Source organism: Cotesia typhae, unplaced genomic scaffold (genome assembly GCF_013202065.1).
Source record: "Cotesia typhae breed Kobodo isofemale line unplaced genomic scaffold, CoteBio_Ctyphae scaffold_13, whole genome shotgun sequence".
In the NCBI taxonomy this organism is placed as follows: domain Eukaryota; kingdom Metazoa; phylum Arthropoda; class Insecta; order Hymenoptera; family Braconidae; genus Cotesia; species Cotesia typhae.
In genome coordinates, this window is record NW_027423774.1 from 2,450,129 (window position 1) to 2,473,482 (window position 23,354).

The 23,354-nt window shown below is 31.7% G+C and overlaps 1 protein-coding gene across 3 annotated transcripts in view; it reads left to right on the plus strand.

Annotated features, from left to right (window-relative positions):
* The window catches only part of LOC141535057 (protein apterous-like), a 41,302-nt gene extending 22,175 nt beyond the window's left edge, over window positions 1–19,127 (plus strand). For 2 of the 3 annotated variants that reach the window (XM_074254825.1, XM_074254826.1), the window contains 3 exons: window positions 9,114–9,670; window positions 13,850–14,064; window positions 18,162–19,127. In XM_074254825.1, the coding sequence (XP_074110926.1) occupies window positions 9,114–9,670; window positions 13,850–14,064; window positions 18,162–18,374 (985 nt within the window). In that variant the 3' untranslated portion in view covers window positions 18,375–19,127. The remainder of the gene's footprint in view (window positions 1–9,113; window positions 9,671–13,849; window positions 14,065–18,161) is intronic. The other variant, XM_074254827.1, reaches the window with a different exon arrangement.
* The last annotated feature ends 4,227 nt before the right edge of the window (window positions 19,128–23,354 follow it).

Below are 23,354 nucleotides of genomic sequence, written 5' to 3' on the forward strand. Positions count from 1 at the left end.
ATATAGAGTATAGAGCGGATTTTTATGGGAGGTCTATGTCCACATGTATTACGGGTAGTAATGGTAGCTGGTGACTGCTGTTCATGGTATAACTTTAATACTTGTCGCTTATATTTTATTTACCTTTTAAATTAAATAAAATACATCACGTCCTTATATTTACTCTCTTTCCACGTAATGTATTCTGTTATACATAAATTTATTTTATGTATCACAAGGTATTTAAATTTCAATCTATTTCATTTTTATTGTATTAAGTAATCGCCCGCTCGATTTAATTTATTCTAAGGATATTTTATTGCTCATTTGAATAATAAATTGCAAAAGTTAAATGTAGTTACAACTGTGCATTTATGTTTAGTATAAAAAAAATTGATTTGATTATAAATGCAGTGGGAAAATTTTTTTTTTTGGATACTAAGAGATATTACGGTTTATTTTTTTTTCATAAAGTTAAAATTTTGTTTTCCTAAATTATAAATCTTAACAAGTTAAATTATTTTCATTGCAATCAAAAATAATTTCCAGACAAACAAATAATCATTAATTCCGAATTTTTTCCTCCAAAAGCGATGATAAATGATAGTGTATCATCCAAGAGCTTGAAATATCAAAGTAGGCTTAACGGGTTCGGTTTTGTCCTAAGGGCTTACGGCTCAATTACCACTTGCTGTTCCCTTAGCAGTTGATTTAAGGTCGGTTTCCTGTTGCTACAAACTGCCTTCACTTCTGATTAACCGAATGGAGATTTATCGTCACAAAACACACACCTTTTAGTATATACTGTATACTCTTTTATATTTATATACTTACGAGACTAAAAAATTCTCAGATGTCTATTTTAAGCGCATCTGCCATTTGCCATATTATGAATCTCTATACATATACATTTGTGTCTATATGTGTATATGTGTAATATGAACAAAACGAGTATAACTCGTACGGGACAGAATTCAACTTCCACCGCGAAAACTCGAAACGTCTTCATCAAGATGGGCTCGAATCCGTTGATGATAGATAGACCGTGCAAGTCGAGTTCAGTCATCGTAGAGGAACACGCGATGCGTTCTTATCCATAGAACTTCTTCTTGGGAGGGACGGAAACCAGTTGTTTAGTTCATATGTATGTATATATATGAATAGACTTAATAAAAAATTGCAAAGATGTGCCTTTTTGTAAAAGTGTGTGTCAGATACGCCAGCACGCCATCTTTCTGATGCGTGGCATCGACACTCTGACACTTCAGGAAGACGTTAAAAATTGTCAAGACGTTAAAAGTCTCAACTGTAGTTAAAGTATCCCCCAGAAAACAATAAATGTTTAGAAAAAATATTTATATTGACAGTATTTAAAAATTTATTAAAAATAGATTTTTAATTACTAACTGTTGACCGTTTTTTAATTAAATTAAAATTTATTAAAATTCTTACAATTCATAAAAAAAAAATGTTTAATTACATTTAAAATATATACTAAAAGAAGGCTAAAAAAATTGAGCTATTAAAAAAATATTTTTTTTTATATTTTAACACGCATTTTTTTCTTGAGGGATGGATGACTCAAGACTTTTAACTTTTATCGGATTTTTATGTTTATACATAGATGGAAATAAATAAAATAAGTGGGGAATTATTATTAATAATAAAACGTAAATATTAACGGCATGTCGTTAATGTGACAGTTTGAATTGTCCAGTGACTGGTGGCTGCTGTCGGGTGTCATGGGCCAGCGTTGATGGTATTAATTTACCGCGTATACAATGTTACGATCCTTGAATCGTAAAAGCCGCGGCTTAATTTATGCCTCCAGCGAATATTGAGGTAAAATGTACAAGGTAGCTGAAAGCACGTCGCTATGAGTTTAGTGGGAAATCATTTATCCGAACAGACGCTGTATTTAATATAAATTATAGTTAATGGATTCATGCTTTTTAATTTGAGTTTGGATTTCTAGATGCAAATTTTTTTTTTTTTTGGGTTAATGCCTTCTAAAGTTTAACTTAAGTTTCTTGGCCACGTTGATGGATATGGATAGAGATTAAATTGTTGGTGCAAAAAATTTTCTTAGTTATCGTCATCAAGGAGCAAGGCTTTCACTTTCTTTCTGGTTATCATTTTAATCGGTTTTATGTTTTCTTTTGCTATCGTGAGATCAAAGAAGTATATGTTATCCAGAGATTGATTGAAGGAATAATTAAAATATTTATTTTAAAAACAATGGAGAGCTGAAAAATAAAATAATCGATTTTCGATTTAAAGTTTAGCCTTAAATTGTTTTTAAAAATGTAAAATGTTTATCGAAATTATTAATCGATGGATTAATTGTTGAAAAATATCGTTAAAAAAATTGTGTAAAAATAAAATTAAATCAAATGAACTTTTTAAAAATTCTAAATGCGTATGAATGATATAGGTGAGATTTTTCAGAGTTAAAGCATAAATATATACGACAAACGACAAAGTCACGAACCTGGAGGGACATAACGTGGAAGAGCCAGAAGGGTTTGTAACATAATACCAGCGGCGCCATGACAACTTGACACTTGGGACATGTATCATCAGTAGCTGCTAGCTGGCTTCTTGGTGTCGTAGAGCTGGACATATTTCATCGCAGGTTTTCTTTTCGCGATACGCCAGTCTTGCGCCTAGCGAATTCAGTTACTACCTGACGTTTAATTATTTAAAACATCTTGTCGCAAATATTCTTACACATGCATTATATGAACGAACCTCGGGTTGGGTAAAATGTTAAATAAGAGTCGCAAGTATAAACAATATTTGTCACTGAAGACAACATGTGGAGAACGGTGTAATAATTAATATTAACTTTAGATATACATCCGGTAATTGCTGCAAGGGATGGATTCCCTCTACTTTTACTCTGCTCGCGATATCTCCCAGGGAATCTTTTGAGATAGCTGGTCAACGCATTTGTACCGCGACACCTGCAGGGCCAACCGCCCGATATATCATCAACTGGTCGAGTCTTGATACGAGGTCATTGCGATCTGCAAGAGACTTTAATATTGCCAAAAAATACAGACTTGTGCCTGTTTGTGAAATATACATTGAAATTCTTATGAAAAATTCACGTGAACACTGCAACTGATATGTAAATATAGCTTGATACAATTTTTTAATTAAAATTAGTTTCGAAGATTTCCAATAGGTGGCGCATGGTCTCTAAATCTTTTCTTTACCAGAGAATTGAATTTTGAATTATAAATTTATAAAATACAATTTTTTTTTCTCTTCTACGAAGCTTATCTGACATTTTTTATGAGTTTGTTTAATGACTAAATCAATTTTTCTTTAATAAAACATGTTAAGTCATAAAGACATTTCTAAAAAAAAATATATAAGCCAAATTTTTATAATTTTTTTTATATCAAATATGAATTTTAGATTATAAAAATTTTTTTTTTTACTTTTATATTTTTATAAGAAAATTTTGATGATTTTTTCCAAAATTTATAATCAAAATATTTTTTTCAAATTTAAAATTCACATTGGGTCAAAATTTTTTTTTTTTGTATGGACTGATATCAATAAAAATAAAAAGTTTTCTGTTTTTTATCACCGTAATTCCTGATAAAAATGTCGGCTGATATGAAGAACATAAAGATGAAGAAAAAGTAGAAAAAGAAGCTTAAAATTAATTTAAAAAAAAAAAGGACGTGACCGGTTCAATAACACGTGACATATTTCAGCTGATATTGAGCCGAAGTAAATAAAAGAGCCGGGATAAAATAGTACACACACATGTACTAAGTAACGGCATGAATTTATAACTGAGAAATATGAACATCTTTTTGAAAGTAACTCCACCCCGTGTAACCAGATACTTTTGCCGGGATATGCTTTATGTGGTGACACTCGCAATTCGTGTAGACACACGACTTGAACATGACCTTGCCGCGGTTATACGAGGAGAGGATGCCCCCCGTGGTGCTACGACGAATCCCAAGGAACATCAGCGATATGAGTCCACTGTATTCTACATATAATCATAACTATAAGTGTATACATAACACCATCCAACAGGACAACAGAACACAAGAAACCATCCCAGAAACTACTACTGTTATTTTCCTGACAGTGACACCGACAAAATATGTAAGATTGTTTTATTTATCAGGAAACCTCCGCGGCCAAAGGAATGCGTTTATATACAGTGTAATATATGATGTTTCTAAGCAACCCTGCGCTGAAGAAGTAACTCGGATTCTGATCTAAGCAATTAATTATTCACTAACACTACTTTTAATTGTAAGTTTGATGGTGGTAAAGCTGCTGGAATTCAAATTTGTCGTTTAAAAATCAAAGATGCAACACAAGCAAGTTGTGTTTCTTTTATGACCACTTCAATTAATGACTCAATCTTTTGGAACAGCCTACTCTTTATGGAGGCCTCGAGGATCTAAATCGCAAATTATTACCGCTTCCCAGATAATTCTTCGAATAAGTGCGTTGTTATTTTTAAATGTCTGATTTATACTAATTCCGGGTTTATGTTTCATGATAAAATGTTTTATTGAAGAGCTAGTGAATGTAACAGTCAAAATTTGGGCTACTTTTTGACAAGAAATGGTTACTTTTATCATAAATAAAAATAAAATTACTCTTTAAATAAGCTTATTTTACTACAGTCGGATAATTTCGGCTTACTTTAAAATAATTAAATAATTTTCCCTCTAATTTAAACATCTTTTAGTATTATTTTGAAATTTATATGATTATTGGTCTTGAATGTCAACATATATTAATTTTAGTATGCTAAATAAATATTACCCTCATTCTTTTATTTTTTAAATATTTTTTATTCATAGTAAAAATAATTTTCTTTCATTTAAAAAATTCAATAGAACAAAAATAAGGAAAAAAATTGGTTTAATATTTTATGACTCCAAAATTAATCCATATTTCATTCCTTAAAATTGAAACAGTGAGTTTAAGAAAAATGATGAAACATAAATGAATAAACAAATAAACAAATAAATGAAAAATGATCCATAAGTATGAGATAAGTCAGCGATATTTGATGTAACGTCCAGCTGCCTTGGATTCAGCGCGTGAGAGATATATAACGATACTTAAGGATTAAAATCTTTACTTAGCATTTGCAGAGTAAGAGTGAGAGTAAGAGTAAGAGTAAGAGGAATAATCAAAGAAAAAATCCTTATGATATCGTGTACGTGATACAGATCCCAAACGCACTTTACGATGTCGTGTTCCCGTCGCATTAGTCAGCCGACGATGTCCGGCCCAAGACACCTAACCGGCGGGTGTTGCTGACTGCAGTTGCTTCTGTTGCTACTTTAATATTTACCATCCACATCTAACAGCAACAGCACACAAGCTGAACTGAGATCGTGGGTCGTGGATCGTGGCATGGTCATACCCAGTAAAAGTATAAGTATGAGAATACATAACAGGGGACCTGGACTTTTGTTGCTCCTGTTGGTTCAGTGGCCAGTGGCCAGTGGCTCGGCTCGGAGTTTTCTCGACTCGGTCCTACTTAAATGACGCATTTATGCTCGCTCTTATCCCGTGTATGTTTTTATTAAGTATTCCAGGTTGTAAATTATTATGTATTTCTTACTCACGGTTAGCCATGGTTTCAGAGTTCAGACGTGAGGTAGGAAAGCTAAATCTCAAAGCAATAAAGTATCTGGTGAATGTTTCGTAATTAAAACTGACACAGACGGCCAAACTTTTTATCTAGATGAAAGATGCTATTTTAAATTGTCTTGTGTGATTAATTATTTGTCGAAAGGGTTATGGAGATTTTAGCTTAACTTAATTCAGTGGCGACGTATCGAAATTTCTCACGATAAGATTTGGAAAAATTATTTTAATCATAAATGTTTTTTTTTTTTTTTTTAATATTGCAAAATTTTAAAATTTGTTTGTGGAAATTTTAAATTTAAGTACTGAGTAAAATATTGAATTTAATTTTCTAAAAAAATTATAAAAAATTTTTTTCTCACGTTCTTTTATAAAAATTTAACTATTTAAATCCAAAGTTTGAATATTGCATCATTAAATTTGATCAAAAAATATTAAAAAATAAAATCACGAAATTCACAATGAACTGTATTTGCAAATATGGCATTAAAAATTAAATTGATGCATGAATCTCCATTTAAATAAAATATAAACATAAATAATCTCGTCGCATGCAGCAAAACTAAGATTGTAGTATGCCAATAAAAAGATATATCAGAGTAGAGGTAATATAATGCCATGATCCAGATTAATGCAAGAAGCCAGGGAGTAGTCACGTAGTGCGTCCCACGCGCAGCGGTGTCCACCGTTCATCGGTGACAGCACACCACACTGTGTCATTCATAAAATAAAACGTTACATGGGCACAGGCATTTGTATACGCAAACAATAAGACTAAAATAACTTTTATCGCCTTGCATATTTATAAATTCCAACAAAATAATACAACAAAGTTTAATCGTAATGAAGAAATCAGATACACGTTAGTGTCTCAACCCAAGTATCTCTATAACTCACCATCTTCCAACGGCCCAATCATCATTTCATTTAATTGAGCAATTATTCGATCTAGAAACCTTTCAGCGTCTGCAAAGCTAAATAATTCAATACACAATGAAACTTTTATTTGTAAATTATGAACAACAATTTTGGATCTTACACTCCAGTGAGATAACACATTTTATTTTATTTATATGGTTTACATGTTAATCAATTTAATTAAGAAAGTAACCTATTAAGGACTGTATTAACGTATAATTTGCAATTGATTTATTATTAAGATTTTTTTTTTCAATTTATTCTTGAGTTATTTTATTAACAATTTGTAATTCTCGGCAGTCATGTAGAAATTACAGGTTATTAGTTTGCATCAATGTAAAATGTCACAATAATTTTCAAAAATCCTTCCATATAAAAAATAAACTGCTGAAAATAAACCACGTGCTAAAAATGTCCACGTGAGAGCAAATTTGTATGTATTTCAAAGTGTGTGCGAACGCACGGTAAGAGGTCGCATCAGCGACCACGATTTACTTCCTTAAATAAAATATTAAGTATAAAAGATTTCCGACTCTTTGTCAAGATCTGTGTTAACAGTGTTCTGTTTCGGATTCACTACTGTAGTTATATTATAAACTTACATTGAGACAAAATATAATCACTTGGATTGGTATTGGGACTCGGATGGGGCGCGAACCCGGTCCCTGCCGGAGTTGTATAATAATGTAACGCATATGGCGATACTTGTAAGACTCAGCGGGAATTCTCCGCGGGGCGACCGCATAAACGTGTATACAGTACATAATACAGTAGTGAGAAATATATTTGAATCGCCGAATACAAACTCTACGATGTATGTGAATATTGTTGTGTTCTTATTCTGGGCCTCATTCACCGGTTTGCGGGCTGCTACTGTGTAAAACATGGTACAAAAGAGAAAAGAGACTAGACCCGATTGCGATGTTCGACAAAAGACACAACAGGTACGGAAAATTTGTTTTGTGGTTTGGGCAAACTGAATTTTTGAATAAATGAGAATTCAACTGGACTAAGCGATTATGCAATCCTCGTAATATGTCGAATCTAATTAGACCCAATCCGGCCCCCTGGAGCTAGCTGAAGCTGAGGGTGAATCACTTATTCGCTGGCAAACATTGGTGATGACAATGTGCTCTCAATTTGGAGTCAAGACCCTCAGGCAGACAACTACTTAGACGCTAAACTGCGCAAATCAACGGAAGCTTTTCATAGGTTCGTGAATAACGGGTCTAAATTTGAGGTTTTAATGTGAAGGTTTAAATATGAAGAGAGAAGAATTAATGTAAGTGGTGATGAGGTGAAAAGTGAAAATATACTTTAAATGTAAAACAAAAAAAAATAACTGAGAAGCTTTGAAATGTATATAATATAACAAAATAAGGACGGCTGCGTAGGCGAAAAACGATAAAAGGATAAAACGGATAAAACAGAAGTGCATTTGCCAGCACATTGAGAACAGTGACTGTCGACCATCCCGAGTTTTAAAAATAAAAGGAATCGATATACATTTGATATCGCAAAACTTGTATAATATGTATACCAATGGGTAAAAAATCGTGTAGGAAAAAGAGCAAGAGGGTAAGTATCCAGATACATGGAGACTGCTCAACATCGCTACTGCATTAGCGGCACTACTGTCTCCATTACCGGGCCGCGGATACGCTGGAGCTTATATCTCTAAAGATATCGTTCTCTGGCTACCTACCTCTTGCCTATCTCTGTCACCAAATATATTGCTGACTAACAGCCTACTTGGTTCTGCTTATTCCCTTCCCGTGTTAAATGTAAAAGTAGTTCCCGACTTCTGGCACCCAGTACCACGACATTTCATGAAACTAGATAGAGATGTTCCCGACTCGAGTTTCGAGCCCAACCTGCTATAAATTATTTTTTAAATTTTGTTATTTTTTTTTCGATTATGAAATTGAACTCTCCATAAATAATCATGATGATAAAAAAAAATTGATAAGTACCTTTTAAAAAATGTTATAAAAAATCAATTTTTATCTTAATTTATTTTTTAATCTCATTTATTAATGAAATGAAAATTTCAGCTTTAATATTATTTAGTTTAATTGTAATTAATTTTTTTTTTTGACTAGCAGTTGGAGAAATTTTCTGTCCTTTGAGCAGCCATGCATAAAAATTTATTTCTAAATATAGTTTGAATAAGATAACTAGATAGCTGATACTATAATGTTTCGCTGACTGACTGCCGTTAATACAATCTTCAATTGATTATTTTTTATGATTCACGCATCGGAACAGAAGAGAGCATTCATACGAAAAAAATTCTATCCGCGGAAAAATTTACACAAGATTTAAAATTGCAAATAAAATAAATTTCTTGTAGTTTATTTGTTATTTAATTTGTAATTAAAATTTTTTTTTTGTAGATTTACAAAAGATAATTATTTATTTTCTACCGATGTTTGATATAAAATTATCAAATGATTGAAAATAGTATTAAGGTTACTTGAAGCCTTCACATTTGGATCTACCAAACTTTTTCATGAATAAAAATAATAAAAATGATGACTAAAATATTATTTAAAATTTTGTTTCAGAATGTTCGGCAGCCTGAAACGTTGCGCGCGATGTCAAGCAGCAATCCTGTCATCAGAGCTGGTGATGCGAGCCCGGGAGCTGGTGTTCCACGTCCGATGTTTCTCCTGCGCAATATGTGCCGTCCCGCTGACGAAAGGGGACACATTTGGCATGAGAAACGGCGTGGTTCTGTGCCGTTCTGACTACGAAATGGGTGCGGAAATGCATCCCTCCCAGAGTCCCCCAGTACCCGTTTACCCTCCGGGACCTCATTATCCCGGGCAGTCGTTTCCGTCCCCAGAATTTCTGCACCATCAGCCGCACCATCACGGCGTCCCGAGCCATCCTCACCATACCATGCATCCTCAGCATCCTCATCAATTAACCCACGCCAGTCCAGTACCACTTCAGCCGTCGACGCCCTCAGGTCCTGAAGTAGGCTCCCCGCCGAAAGTCCCTTACTTCAACGGGACTGCTCAGGCTGTCGGTGGAGCTGCTGGAGTACCTCCACCCAGACAAAAAGGTCGTCCGAGGAAAAGGAAGCCCAAGGATTTAGAAGCTATGACTGCTAGTCTCGGTGAGTAATCAAAAATTTTTCACTTTTTTTTTGTTTTCAAAATTTTAATGTTTCTAAAAAATTTTTTAACTTATTAAAGAAAATTTTAGGTCTTAAATTATCAAGAGAAATTTTCTTTTCTAATAAATTGCTCATAAATATTTAAAATTTCAAAATTTTTTGAAACGATATTTTTTCTGACATTAAAAAAAATTTTGATGTCTGCTTTTTGCATTTAATTGTTCATAAATGTCTGAAAATTTTAAATTACATTTTTTTTTAATATAGAAAAAAAATATATCCACTTTTTTCAATAAATTGTTCATGATTGGTTAAAATTTCAAAATTTTGTAGCGATCTTCTTTTTGAAATTTTCTAAAATAATTTATTATCTCATTTTTTTACACATTCTTTAAATTTAATTGCTTTTAAATTTTCAAATTAATTCCTCTTTTTCTTAAAAAAATTACAAATTGCAACTTTTTCTCAATTAAAAATAAAACTACTCAATCATTATTACCAGGACCATGAAAAAACTACCTAAAAATCTTCCCGTTTTTTCCCTTAAATGTGTGATTGCAAACAACCTCAAGCCAAAAAATCACACTTATATCTTCTATTATTCTCAAACAAAAATAAAAAATATAATTTCCTCTTCAAACTTGGACAAATTGAATCTAATCATAACCTTTATCCTGTCTCGATTGGAATAACCAGATGGAATCAATCCAGGTGACTCTGCGTCTTATGTCTTCCGTCTTAGGTCTATCTATATTATTCCCGATTAGGCAGCGAACATACAATATATCCATTCGCACGTGTTCTCAATGAATGAGAATAAGGAGTAAATAGTTGTAAAAAAACGTATACATTACATGCGTCATTACCATGCGCCAGACATACATGCGCGGCTGGTGCTCTAAGACAAAGCAGTTGTGACTGAGCAAGTTGTGTTACTTTGAAAAAGAGCTACAAAAAATGAACAAGTAGGTGTCTTGAGTCTTGAGTTAATACAACTACTGCTTCGCGGTATTATATAGGTTCGGCAAACTCACCAGCCAGCCTCTCCATGGGTCGAAGATGCTTTTAGATGAATCATTTCTCAGTTCGTGGTACTTGTCTTTTTTTATCGGCACAGACTAGACCCGTTTCCTAAACTTAAAATTTTCTCAAACTTACAAGCTTCCAATGTCTTGTACCATAAAATAATAAAATATATTATAAGAAACGCTGGTACACAAATTTTTTGCTCGCTTTTTCGGTGCTCTGATTTAGTGGTACTTTTTTAACTAGGCTGGGTTGAGGGTTCCTCTTGGGTGATTGCGGTCGCGTGGCACTAAAAAAACTACACCGATTCGGCGCGAGCAATAACCGAAACGAGTAGACATCGTACCGACATCAACCTTTTTTTAGGGTATCGGTTATGCTGGATCTATAAATAAACTCTGGTGGGATTCGAGTACACTCGGAAACTTGGTTTGTTGATTGCAATCGGGATTTTGTTTAGTGTTCTTAGTATTTTGCACGCCTCATAACGCTCAGCGTTTGAAGTTGTGCTTAGTTTCGCAAGGTCAAACAATACTCACAACTTTAATATAAAAGTTACAGAAGCAATCGCTTTGGACGACTCAAAATATGTAATTTTTTACAAACCATGAGAAAATTGTGGTTATAAATATCGTATATATAATTTTTCTTTCTTTTTTTGTCGAACATAGGTTCAAAAATTTCGTTTAAGTATAAAAATAAATTTTTTTAATCAATTGAACTCTTCAAAAGTTAATCAAAGTCCAACTTATACAAAATACTGAATTTTTTTTTTAACTTTTTACATTTTCGAAATATGAATTTAAAATTTCAATTTTTTTTTTAATATCTAAAAGGATTTCCTTCCTTAATATTTTACTCAGTCGAAGTTGATAATCTTACGTGAGTCCGATTTGTAGCGATTTTATTGTATGCATCCACTTAACTGTACATATAACTCTTATTTTTTGTGTCTGTTTTGTCATCTTAAGGTTTTCTTCTCATGAAAAGCAGCACAAGACTCGGCTGCTGCGGATCGGTGCGATTGCTATCGAGTTCTCGTGGTACAAGGCAAAACAACCCGTCGAGAAACACAAACGTTTTACACAACATGAGGTTAAAACGTACGTACCAACAGAGAAAAGAGTCCTCGTAGTTTTTAAAGTCGAGTTTTTCAAGGTCGAACTGCTCTTAATTCAACATTAACTATCTGTCTTTTTTATAATTTATTTTTATTCTTATTCTTTCCCCAGCAAACACTCTACTCGGTATTTTGTATTTCTGTGTACGTCCTTTATTTTTTTTTTTTTCGCTTCTTATAATTTAGTTCCTCAACGAAACAGAGAGATGGTGCCTCGAGCAATGGTGATTTACGGTTAGCGTAGGCGTCCAGCGTTTGCCACCGAACCCTGATAAAATTTGTCCGCTCGACATAAATTCACGAGTACGAGCATCTCCAAGCTGCATTATATTGGTTGTTATTTTTTCATTTTCGTTTATTTCTTATTCATACTCGCGCGTTAACTTATCATTATCATTATCACACAAAGTTGCTTGTGTACGTTCACCAGTGAGATCATGCATGCACACTCAACTCAAAAAGTTAAATCTCAAAACCAGTTCTCAAGTGCAGAATTGCTCACCGTGGGAAACAATAGCTTTTCTAAATTCATTTTCTCACACCAGCAGATCGAGCTGTTACGTGTTGATCCATCATCGATCGCCAACTGGCTCTAGTCCTTATTTTGGATCGGAACATTTCGTTATCTTGATAGTGTAAATTGCAAGTTACTCTGTACAGTCTATGGAGTACATGTCCAATCTCAATCGTTACCCAATTTGGTAATAAAACCGCGAGAAATTTTTTCTTTTTATTGCCAAACACTCGAGAATTTATACTTTGAGGAGCATTTTAATCTTAGACACTTTTGTAATTTTAACTAATCAGTTGACGAGTTTTAATTTTTTATTCTGCACTTTTAATTGAAGTATCTTTTTTTTGATAAGTGTAGATAATTTTTTCTGATGTCGTTTTTTAAAGCATGATTGTAAATGGTTATTTTTTTGTGTATCGAAAATTTGTCAGAGATTTGTAGTTAAAAAAAAATTAATTTGATTTAGATAAAAAAAATCTTGAACTTAAAAATTTTTTTGTCTTTAATCGAGAAGGAAAATTTTTCAAAAAAACTAGAAAAAATTTTGACAAATTGATTATTAGCTCAATGTTTAATAACCTTATTTTTTTTTATACTTGTAATTATTTATAAAAAATATTTATTATTTAAACATTTTTAAAGAAGATCATAATACTTTTTCTTATAAAAATTTCATCAATATTGTAGCCTTGAATAATTTTGTAATTTTATTTTATTGCATCAATATAAATTTTTAATTTAATTCCCGACATAACTTTGGGATAACACAAAACTTAGTAATTTATTTTACTTGAAATTTTATTTAATTTGTTAATTGGAATATCGTAAAAAATTATGAAACAAAAAATACACTCTACAAAATTTTATAAAAAATTGAAACCTAATTTTTTAAAGTAAATTAAAAGTAATTAAATTAAAAATTTCAAATTTTAGATCTTATACACTTACTTTTATTTTATAAAATTTATTTGAGTAAAAATGAAAAATTACAATTAAATGTACTAGCCAATAATGTTGTAGTTTATGGATTAACTGATTAGATTCACGGATTAAGTTATCTTGTCTAATGTCTGAATAAAACGAGTCAAGCATGAAAAAATGAAAAAACAAATTAATAAAAGTTAGCGATTAAGAAAGAGAGGAGATTGCTCGATCTAACAAGTATACATTGAACCATACCATGACTATCTCTGTATATACATATGTATATATTCCTATACAAGACTACTCTCTAGTAGCGCTGTTTGATGCGTATCACGGCTCATTAGCTCTCAAGTGCAAACCTAAGAAAAGTGATAGCACACACTGCATCCATACGTTCATACATTTATACTCATACTCATTAACAGAATGCAAGTACACAACCAATTACAACTCTATGTTGTATTGTGGTGATTTACTATCATGGAAGACACATGCAAGATTGCTCATGCGGTTAAACATTACCAATTATGGATTATTAATTGTCAATTAAACAATGAAATAATAACAATCGTTTTGTTTGTTTATTTGACTACAGATTTGAATTCAGAGTACATTGATATGCCGTTTGGACGCGGCCCAGGTACGCCGGGCATGCCGGGCTCAAACAGCCGGACCAAGCGGATGAGAACAAGCTTCAAACATCATCAGCTAAGAACGATGAAGAGTTATTTTTCCATCAATCACAATCCAGACGCAAAAGATCTTAAGCAACTTTCGCAGAAGACCGGATTGCCAAAGAGGGTACTCCAGGTGAGTTTTACTCTGTTTCAACTTTTAGATAACTGCTGCTGTTGCTATTGCTGTACAACTGTACATTTAAGCCGTATATTTATATATAGTAGTATAATTGGCTTGCTGCCAATCAAATTAGAATTCAACAAGTCCTAAATCAGTCTTTACTTCACCAACAGTCTCACCAATTATTCTATAAAAGTTACAGTCCTGTTTATAAATCGCAATACCACGCTCAAAATCATTAGATTAGAAAAATTTAACCTTAAATTAAGGACATGAGAAATTTGCTGACTGATTTTAAGGTTGATTTTAATTTTTTGTGCTCTTATTGTGTGATTATTGCTCGGGAAAAAAAAAAAAAAAAAATTAAATAAAGAAGAAAATTTTTTGATAAAAAAATTTCAAACTTGAATGCAATATAATATTATTAAAAAAAATGTAAAAATAAATAATTTAAAGTTTATAAATAGCAATGCGAAAATATCTTTAAAATCTATTTTAAAAACTTCAGTTATTTTATGAAAAAGAAAGACAATAACCTTGCAATTTATTTACACGAATAAACGTTCAAAACGAATCGAAAAAAAAATTTTTATCCATAACTATAAATACCCATAAGTATTCATACGACATATAAATTCCGGAACCTATGAATTCAAGACGGGTTAGAAGAAAAATGTGGTAACAGTTACAGAAATGAGTGGGTCGTTTTAACGAGGACTAAAGAGGGTAGACGACGATTTGCGTTCAGCTATTGCCGGTCCAGGTTGAAGCTCAACTCTGCTCAAAGATGAACAAAAACAAGAATAAAAAAAATAAGAACAAGAATAAGGAGAGGAAGAACACGGATAACGAAGAAAAGCAACAGCGTCGACGGAAATATCACGAAAGCACAGCCGTTCACGTGGACCGGGACGCACTAATTGGGAGACCAGCGTACATACTTGCAAGCACCGTCTACTCAAGTCCCGTGAATATTTTTATAGGGCGTCGTACATAACTCAAACAAGTCCAACAAAATATGAAACTAACTATGTACTTCACCCGAAAAAAATCTAAAACTCTTCTCTAAAATATCCGTGATAAAATACGGACGATTAATCTTCCGCAACACATCTACTGTTTTCTTCATTGACATCCGCTAAATCACCCACTTTTTTTTCTTTTTTTTTTGGACCACCTTAAGCTAAGGGTAATTTTTTCTAAAATTTTTCGTAAGTCAGATAAAGAGATAAAAAAATAAATTGATTTTTTCACAAGTTATCATGATTAAAAAATTCTCAACAGAAGCCATTGAAGTCATTTTTAATTTTTTTTTCAAAATAATAATCGATTAAAAAAAAATTTGATAAGTTGAGCGTTCAATTTTCTAGCAGATTATTTTTTTAGATTGAAAATGAAGATTTTAATTTTTTTTTTTATTTTTAATAAAAATTTAAAATTGTTATTCAGTCTTAAATTGTCTCAGGCTTTTATTATTGATAATATAGAAAATAAAAGAGATTAATTTTTAGAATTAATTCAAGCTGAATATTTCAAAGTAAGTTCAAAATTTTAAAAAGAATTTTTTTTTTTTTTGATTAAGTTTTTTTCAGTGCACACCAAATAAAGAAAATTGACTTGATTAACAAGGAAAAATCTTGAACCAAGAAAATAAAATGATTTTGAAGAATTCAATTATTTCGAACGAAGCAAAAAAGTTCTGAAGCCAAGAAAAGTTTTCTCATTTTGTCGAAAGCACCTCGATGACATCCGTAGACGCTGAAAAAAGTGGAGTTGAGTAGCGATGGAAAGACACATCCTCACCGCCATGCTGGAATAAAGCGAAAGAGGTCTCCTTTCGAGGACAGAGAATAATAACGGGGAGGCAGGGGGAGGGCTATTGTATTTGGCGCAGAACGACGACGACGACGACTACGAATACAATTCTAAGGGGTCTTGTTTGAAAGTGTGCGCCATCTTGGTTGATATTGATCGCAAGACGCGCGAATACTCGCTCTCAGCTCGCCTCCTCTCTTCACCGCCTATAATGTACTATATACTGTGTATTATCCACATATATACATCTATAGCAGCGGTATATATCTAGCAGTGTGCTCAGTTTAGTTCAGGTTTCCTTCCCTTGTTGGCTCGTCCTTTCGTTCGTACACTTCTAATATTATAGGATTCTCTTGGGTATCCACGAGGGTGGAGACTCACCAAAATGGCGGATTTATTCCATCTCTGTCCAGAAAGATATTTTGTTAGTTTTTATTGTCGCTATAAGGGTAGTTTGACTCTGCGAAGATAATTGATATGTTTATTGCTTATTTATAAGCTCGGAAGCTTACGAGGGGTGAAGAATAGTCAGAGGCATTTTTAAAAAAATCAGTTAACTTTTAAGTTGTGAATCTTAATCTTTCATTAAATAATTATTAATTTTATTCACTAAATTTTGAAACATTTCGACAATAAAAAATCATACTAAAGTATCGGATAGTAAGACTTAGTGAAGAGATTTTTATTATGTAGTATGAAATGCGTCTAAGCAACCCTGCGTGGAAGGAATAACTCGGATTTTGATCTAAGCAATTAATTATTCACTAAAATTACTTTTAATTGTAACTTTGGTGGTGAAAAAGTTGCTGGAATTCGAATTTGTCGTTTAAAAATCAAAGATTTAACACAAGTAAGTTTGTGTTTCTTTTATGACCCACTCTTCAATTAATGACTCAATCTTATGAAACAACCTACTCTTTATGGAGGCCTCGAGGATCTAAATCGCAAAATATTACCGCTTCTCAGATAATTCTTCGAATAAGTACGCTGTAACTTTTAAATGTCTGATTTATACTAATTCCGGATTTATGTTCCATGATAAAATTTTTTATTGGAGAGCTATTGAACGTAACAGTTTAAATTTGGGCTTAAATATATTTTTTAGTAATTTAAAATAAGGAATAGACAGTTAATAATTTTATATTGAATATTTAACACTTTTTTGTGTTAATTAAAGACAATAAGTGTTAAATATTTTACACAAAAATTTTTAATACAAAATTTGTTGACGCAAAATTTTTTACTATGTAGAATAGATTCGGTTTACATTACAACAATTATAAATAACCCAACAAAACAAAACTGCGGTCTATTTCGATACTCAATGAGATCACATGCCGGATGTCTGATAGTATTTATCGCCATTTATGGTGTATATATGTCCCTGCGTGGTGACGCCGCGTAATCAGTCTATGTTTTGCTACGAAGGTCAGATCTCGTGTCTTGTGCCTTGTGTTATGTCTCTTTATCTATATCGTGCCGTACTTATACTAAAGTCTGTATTTATATGTATACATACATAAAGAAGGTGTTTACTGTTTGCAGAACGGTAGTCAATCTTAGAGCAATTGCAAGACTTGAATTAATTGGATCAGGTGGCTTTCAGCGGATAAAGAACGAGTGAAAATCAACGCGACTTAAAAGTCTATAAAATGCCGCTGCGATACTTATAACCTCTTCTTCTATAACTCATTTCAATTTGTATTTAATCACACCTTGTGTATTCCTTTTTTATTGACAAATCGGTTCTATTAATTCAATTACTATTTGCTAATGCTATTACCGACGGGGTTTGTTCTTTTATTCTCATCCTATCGATTATTTTAACATTCATTTTTTATTTAGTTAAAATCATTTCCCTTCCCCTTCCCCTTGAATATAATGTCTACAATTTTTTAAAAACAGATCCCAAATTTTCATCAAAAATTAATTTTTTTAATTGATTAAAAAATAATTTTATTGCTGTAAAACGGTTTCAAATTTTAATAATTAAAATATCCGTGAAAAAATGAAAATTAATTTTTTTTACAACAATTAAAAATGTTCTGAAGGGTTAAAAATTTTTCTTTACTTGAAAAATCGTCAGAAAAATTTGTTAGTCTTATATTGAAAATTATAAGGTGAAATTAAAAAAAAAAAACCTTCCAATTATTTAAAAAAAAATTTTTTTATCAATTTTCAGTGTTGGTATATTTTTTTTAAATTTTTTGTAATTTTTTTGGAATTTTTTGTAATTAAAAATAGAATACTTGAACAAATAATTTAATAAATAATTTTTTTTTGTATCATTCCAGGTATGGTTCCAGAACGCACGAGCAAAATGGCGACGCATGGTCCTAAAACAAGAAGGAAAATCCGACAAATGTGGAAGCGTAGACGGAAACTCATTAAACGAGCTAGAGCTGTATGGCAATAGCGCCGGAAGTGGAGGACCTCCTATGAGTCCTCCTTTTATGCTCGGAGGGCCTCATAGCCCTGCTTCACTTGGTTCGCTCGATTGCGCGTGATTTTAAAATCATACATCACACACGTGACTAAAAAAAATTAATTAAAATTAATAAAATAAAAACGGTATGGATATCGTTGACTCACTGGAACAATTGTAAAAATAATAATAATTAATAATTAAAATGAACAAATTTTAAAATCGCATTAACTTACTCAGAATAATTAATGCACTGTAGTTATACATTGTTTATATATATATGAAAAAAATGATATTAATAATATAAAAGCGACCTAGGCTCTTATTTGTATTATAGTTAGCGAAAAAAAAATGAAAAATGATAAAAAGAAGGTAATTGTTAAGTGAATAAAATTAAAGTAATTATAGATGTATTTATTGTAGACAAAAATAGAAAAAAAAATTTGTCGCTAATTAAAAAAAAAAAATAATAATAATTGAAACAATATCCCGGATGATATTGAAGTCATAGACTTTGAAAGTAAATTCACTTAGGATTAAATTATACGCAATTTATTATTGCGATAAAATTTTAATTCGAGTGTACGGATGATTTATTTTTAAGAAAAAAAATAATTATTGAAAGAAATTGTACAAGACATGAGTTAAATATTTATTATTTGTAAGATTTACCGAGTCAGTGAAATTAATTTTAATAATTAATCTATCAATGGTATTTCTTTGTAAATAAAATTAAATTTAAATATTTTAAATGTTATTCATTAAGGCAAATGTGTCTTATTTAATAAGTTACACTTACATTTTACACTTTTTTTTTTTGGTCCAAAAAAATCAATTGGTTCAAAATTTTTTCAAAAATCTTGAGAAGATTAAAAAAAAAAAGATTGAAAGTCTTCTTTATTTTAGTACAAATTATTTATTTTAAAAATATTAAATTTTAGATTTCCAAAATCTTGTTTTGATTTTGTCAAAATTTTCAAATTCAATTTTAAAAATAAAAATTGTAAATTTGATTAAACAAAATGTTTTAATTTTCAAAATTTGACTAAAAATTTTTTTAAACCAAAAGTTTGAAAATTGAAAATTTTTAATAAAAAAAATGTCTAAAATTTTGAATTTAAAAAAATTTGATTCGGTAAAAAATGTTATAAAAATAAAATTTGTTTAATATTTTTGGAAAAAAATATATCTTTAATTTATGAAAATTTTTTAAATATTTAAAATAAAAAACATGCTTGATAATTTGGGCCAAGATCAGAATTACACAATACAAAAAACTACCAATACAATAACAACATTGAGCTATAGTATAGTAGGAATGTATTGCATCAGGTTGCGGTCGTTAGCTAAATGTAATAATTATCTTTAGTTATTACTATTGGCTCCTATAATTATTATAGCGTTATTTAATAAATTCGACAGAAAATTGCATTATTATTTTACAAGATGATGAATTTTTTCATTGAATATATTTTGACAATACTCATGAATAAAATTGTTATTATTTATCCTGAACTATCCACATTCTCTTTGCCTTCTTTTTACAATAATTAAGTAGAGTCTCTTTGAATTGATAAATAATTTATCCAGCTCTATTTCTGGTGTTTTACGGTGTGCAGCAAAAATGGGTTAGAAAAAGCAAGATACATCAAATCAGCGCTTAGATTTCTTCTCAAAAAATAATAATAAATCTGGTGGTTTTAGTTGTGAGAAGAAAATTACCTACATGACTTAACGATAAAAAAATAAAGTAAGGAGACTGATGGCAAGTCTCTGTAGAATTAAGCGCCGATGGTAGTTTATAGTTAATAGCTAAAGGGACGCGCCATGGAAAACAAGAAGAGGAGAAACTTAGCTTATACAGACCAAGTATGGTTGATATCTTGACGAGAAGTAGAAAGTCACTGGATATATATATACATTTTTCTTTGGGTACTTTACCATGCTGCTTGGATATGTTATATTTCTTAGTGGACTTATATGTGTCCAGGAACGTGAGGTTCGCACTCATTGCTGTTATATGAACGATATATACCTTCATGCCGGATTACAGTAGAAATCTAAAAAATTTAAGCTTTTCCTAATTTTTTAATCATTTTTAAAAGGTCTAATTGAACTTTTAAAAAAATTGCGGTGATTTTTGGATGATTTTTAATTAATTTAATCCCTTTGAAGCGAAATTTCCTCCGAGAATGATTATATTTATATTATAATTGATAAAAAAAAAAAAAAAAAAAAAAAAAAAATGAAAAAATGAAGTTAATATCTAAAAACTTAAACTTGAGATAAAATTTTTAGTAATTTAGAATCTAAAACTTGTTTTAGCTGACAGAAAATTTCAGCTTAAGATAAACTCCAAATTTATTCCATACGCGGAGGGTTTTATTTTTCCAGTTCGTTACTCCGAGAAATATCAGTGAAAATTAACTCCTGTATTTTACAGTGCAACTGGAAGCAATTTTAAACCAACCTCGATCTTAATCCCTAAACTTAAACTCGACAGTAAACTCCAGCAGGAATAAATAAACCCCGACACTAACTGAACAAATTTATTACCAGAATCGCACATAAATATTATTAATACCATTATACATTAAAAAAGAGTGTTTTCCAAAGATATGAAGTATAATAAAATTTATACAACTCAGAGATGGAAGAACATGATGGGGCATGACAGTAGCAACGATCTTAAGTGAGATAGTATACCAGAAGAGCATATACGTGCATTCTCTATGCATACACATAAATATAAGCACATATATGTCTTAGGTACTATACGGTAGCGAAGAATACGACAAGACGACATGGAATCGCGGTGGTTAAAGAGAGCCCAGAGCAAGAATGAGTGTATTACATGTATAAATAAATAACCAAAGTAAATGCATTAAGCATTGAGCATTAACTAAAGCAAGCCAGAAGGAGAGTAGCTTTATGGGAGATAAAGAATAAGAAAAACGGGTGATTGTATAAGCGTTAGAATGGTTTACCGGGACCGGGATTCTCGAGTAATGTTGCTTGCTGGTGCTCTAAAGACGCATATCTCTATGCAATGTGCAATGACTGTACGGTAGGATTATTTCCACTTATGTTAGGTTAGTACATATAGGTGCTTTGCTCTGCAGTACATACTCTACTGTATACGCATCGTAAAGGTACGTACGATATTTATGTTGGACAATTTGCTTCGCGGGTCTCTACTCTCTACACTCTCCGCTCTGCTCTGTGTGTACTGTCAGCAATCGAATAGCTTACATACGTTTGGTACGTACCTATCCACATAAATGTGTTCCCACCTACCATCGCGGTACCTTGTTCAATTTCAGCGATCTTAATTAGCCGCGAGGGAAAATCTACTCCATGAATGGCCCGAGGATCCGGAGGCTAAGCTCTGCTTAACTCCCGGTTTTTATTAATTAAACTTTGCTTTATTTTGTGTCATTATGTTCGTGCCGCTTTATATTAAGTTTGTCTTTATGTTATATTACTGTCGGGTGCTTGTTTTCTTTTAGTTTGTCGGTTATGTCAGCTATTGAAGTGTGATTAGTGCTTGTTATTGAGGGAAACTTGTACCAACTGGATAGGAGTAACATTCTTGTCATATTTATAGATTTATGGGTGATATATAAACGCCTGGAATTTTATTTTTATACTTGGAAGAGTGTTTTGGTTTTAAGAATTGAGTTCCTTTTTTATTGATTCATTTGATTCAATTTTAAGATTAAAAAATCAACATTAGGCCACATAGTATACAAAAAGACATTTATAGTACAAATTTTTTAATTTTTTAAATGTAAACGTCAATTAATTTGTCTTAATAAATAAAAATTAGTATGAGAGTTAATTAAACTATAAACTAACGTGTCAGATGAGCACCTTAAGAAAATAAAAAAAAATTATATTTATTTCAAAACTTAACTCTCCTGTAGTGACACAATTTGTCGACAATGCGCCATCTGTCGGAAATTTTTATCACTAACTTTGATTGTTTAGTTATATATGAAACGGGAAATATATGATCACCTCAGGATATGTATGTATACTTTAAGCCATATTACGCTAAATGTAGCTTATAAAATTCAACAATATCCAAAATAATATTTTTTTAGTAGTTTGAAAATTCAAACTTTCAACTTTGATTTTTTTTCTAAATAAAAAAAAAAGGAAACACCTTGCCAATGAAAGAATCCAGCCCCAACATATTTCCGCATCGTCATTGAGCGGCCATTTGTTATACCGATTGTTATATCGTGAGTGAGGACACAAAAAGTAGTATCCTGATCGATATATCCCTGGAGTCATCTTTGGCCAGAAAAATGAATAATATAAATATAATAATAATAATAAATAAGCAACGAAGAGAAAAACAGGTCGGAGGATGTCGAAAGGAGCGTGAAATGTCCCCACGATATAATATAAGATCGTTCTGTTCGCATAGAGAGACCACTTATTCTCAGGATCAATGAGCCGTGCATGGACCAGATACCAGATACAGAGGAAGAGAATGAAGAAAGAAGAAGAAGAAGAAGAGATCGTTCTCAATGATGTCTCAGCCCGTCGTCGCCCACCAGTTCTTTTGGATCGCTGGCCCTGATAACGAACGATGATCGATGTCTCTGGATCGGTGACAACGGAACACAAGTGATGACAAGTCCCTCACGCTCACTGACCGATAAAACCCTCTGCGCCACCATTATTATACACATATACAATATTTAAAAAGATACTGTGGTTTAGCTTGGCTGTGTATGTAGGGCTGCTCACCAATCGAATATCCGACGCAGCGTGAGATCGCTATAACCTGTCGACGCTCTACGCTCGTGTTATATTATAGATCCCCGGTATCGCTGCCCAATACTGATTATTCATGTCATTCATAATTTTTAGATAGTTCTTTTTTTTAATTTTTTTCCATTGACTACATCACACGACAACAGATCGATTTCAGAAGAACAATCCGAGCTCAGACCTCAGACATTTAATATGAATACAAATTAGGGTTAATTTTTAGGATTAAGGACTGAGTTTTGTTGTTTTTAGTTTTGAGATTTATTGATTGTGAATG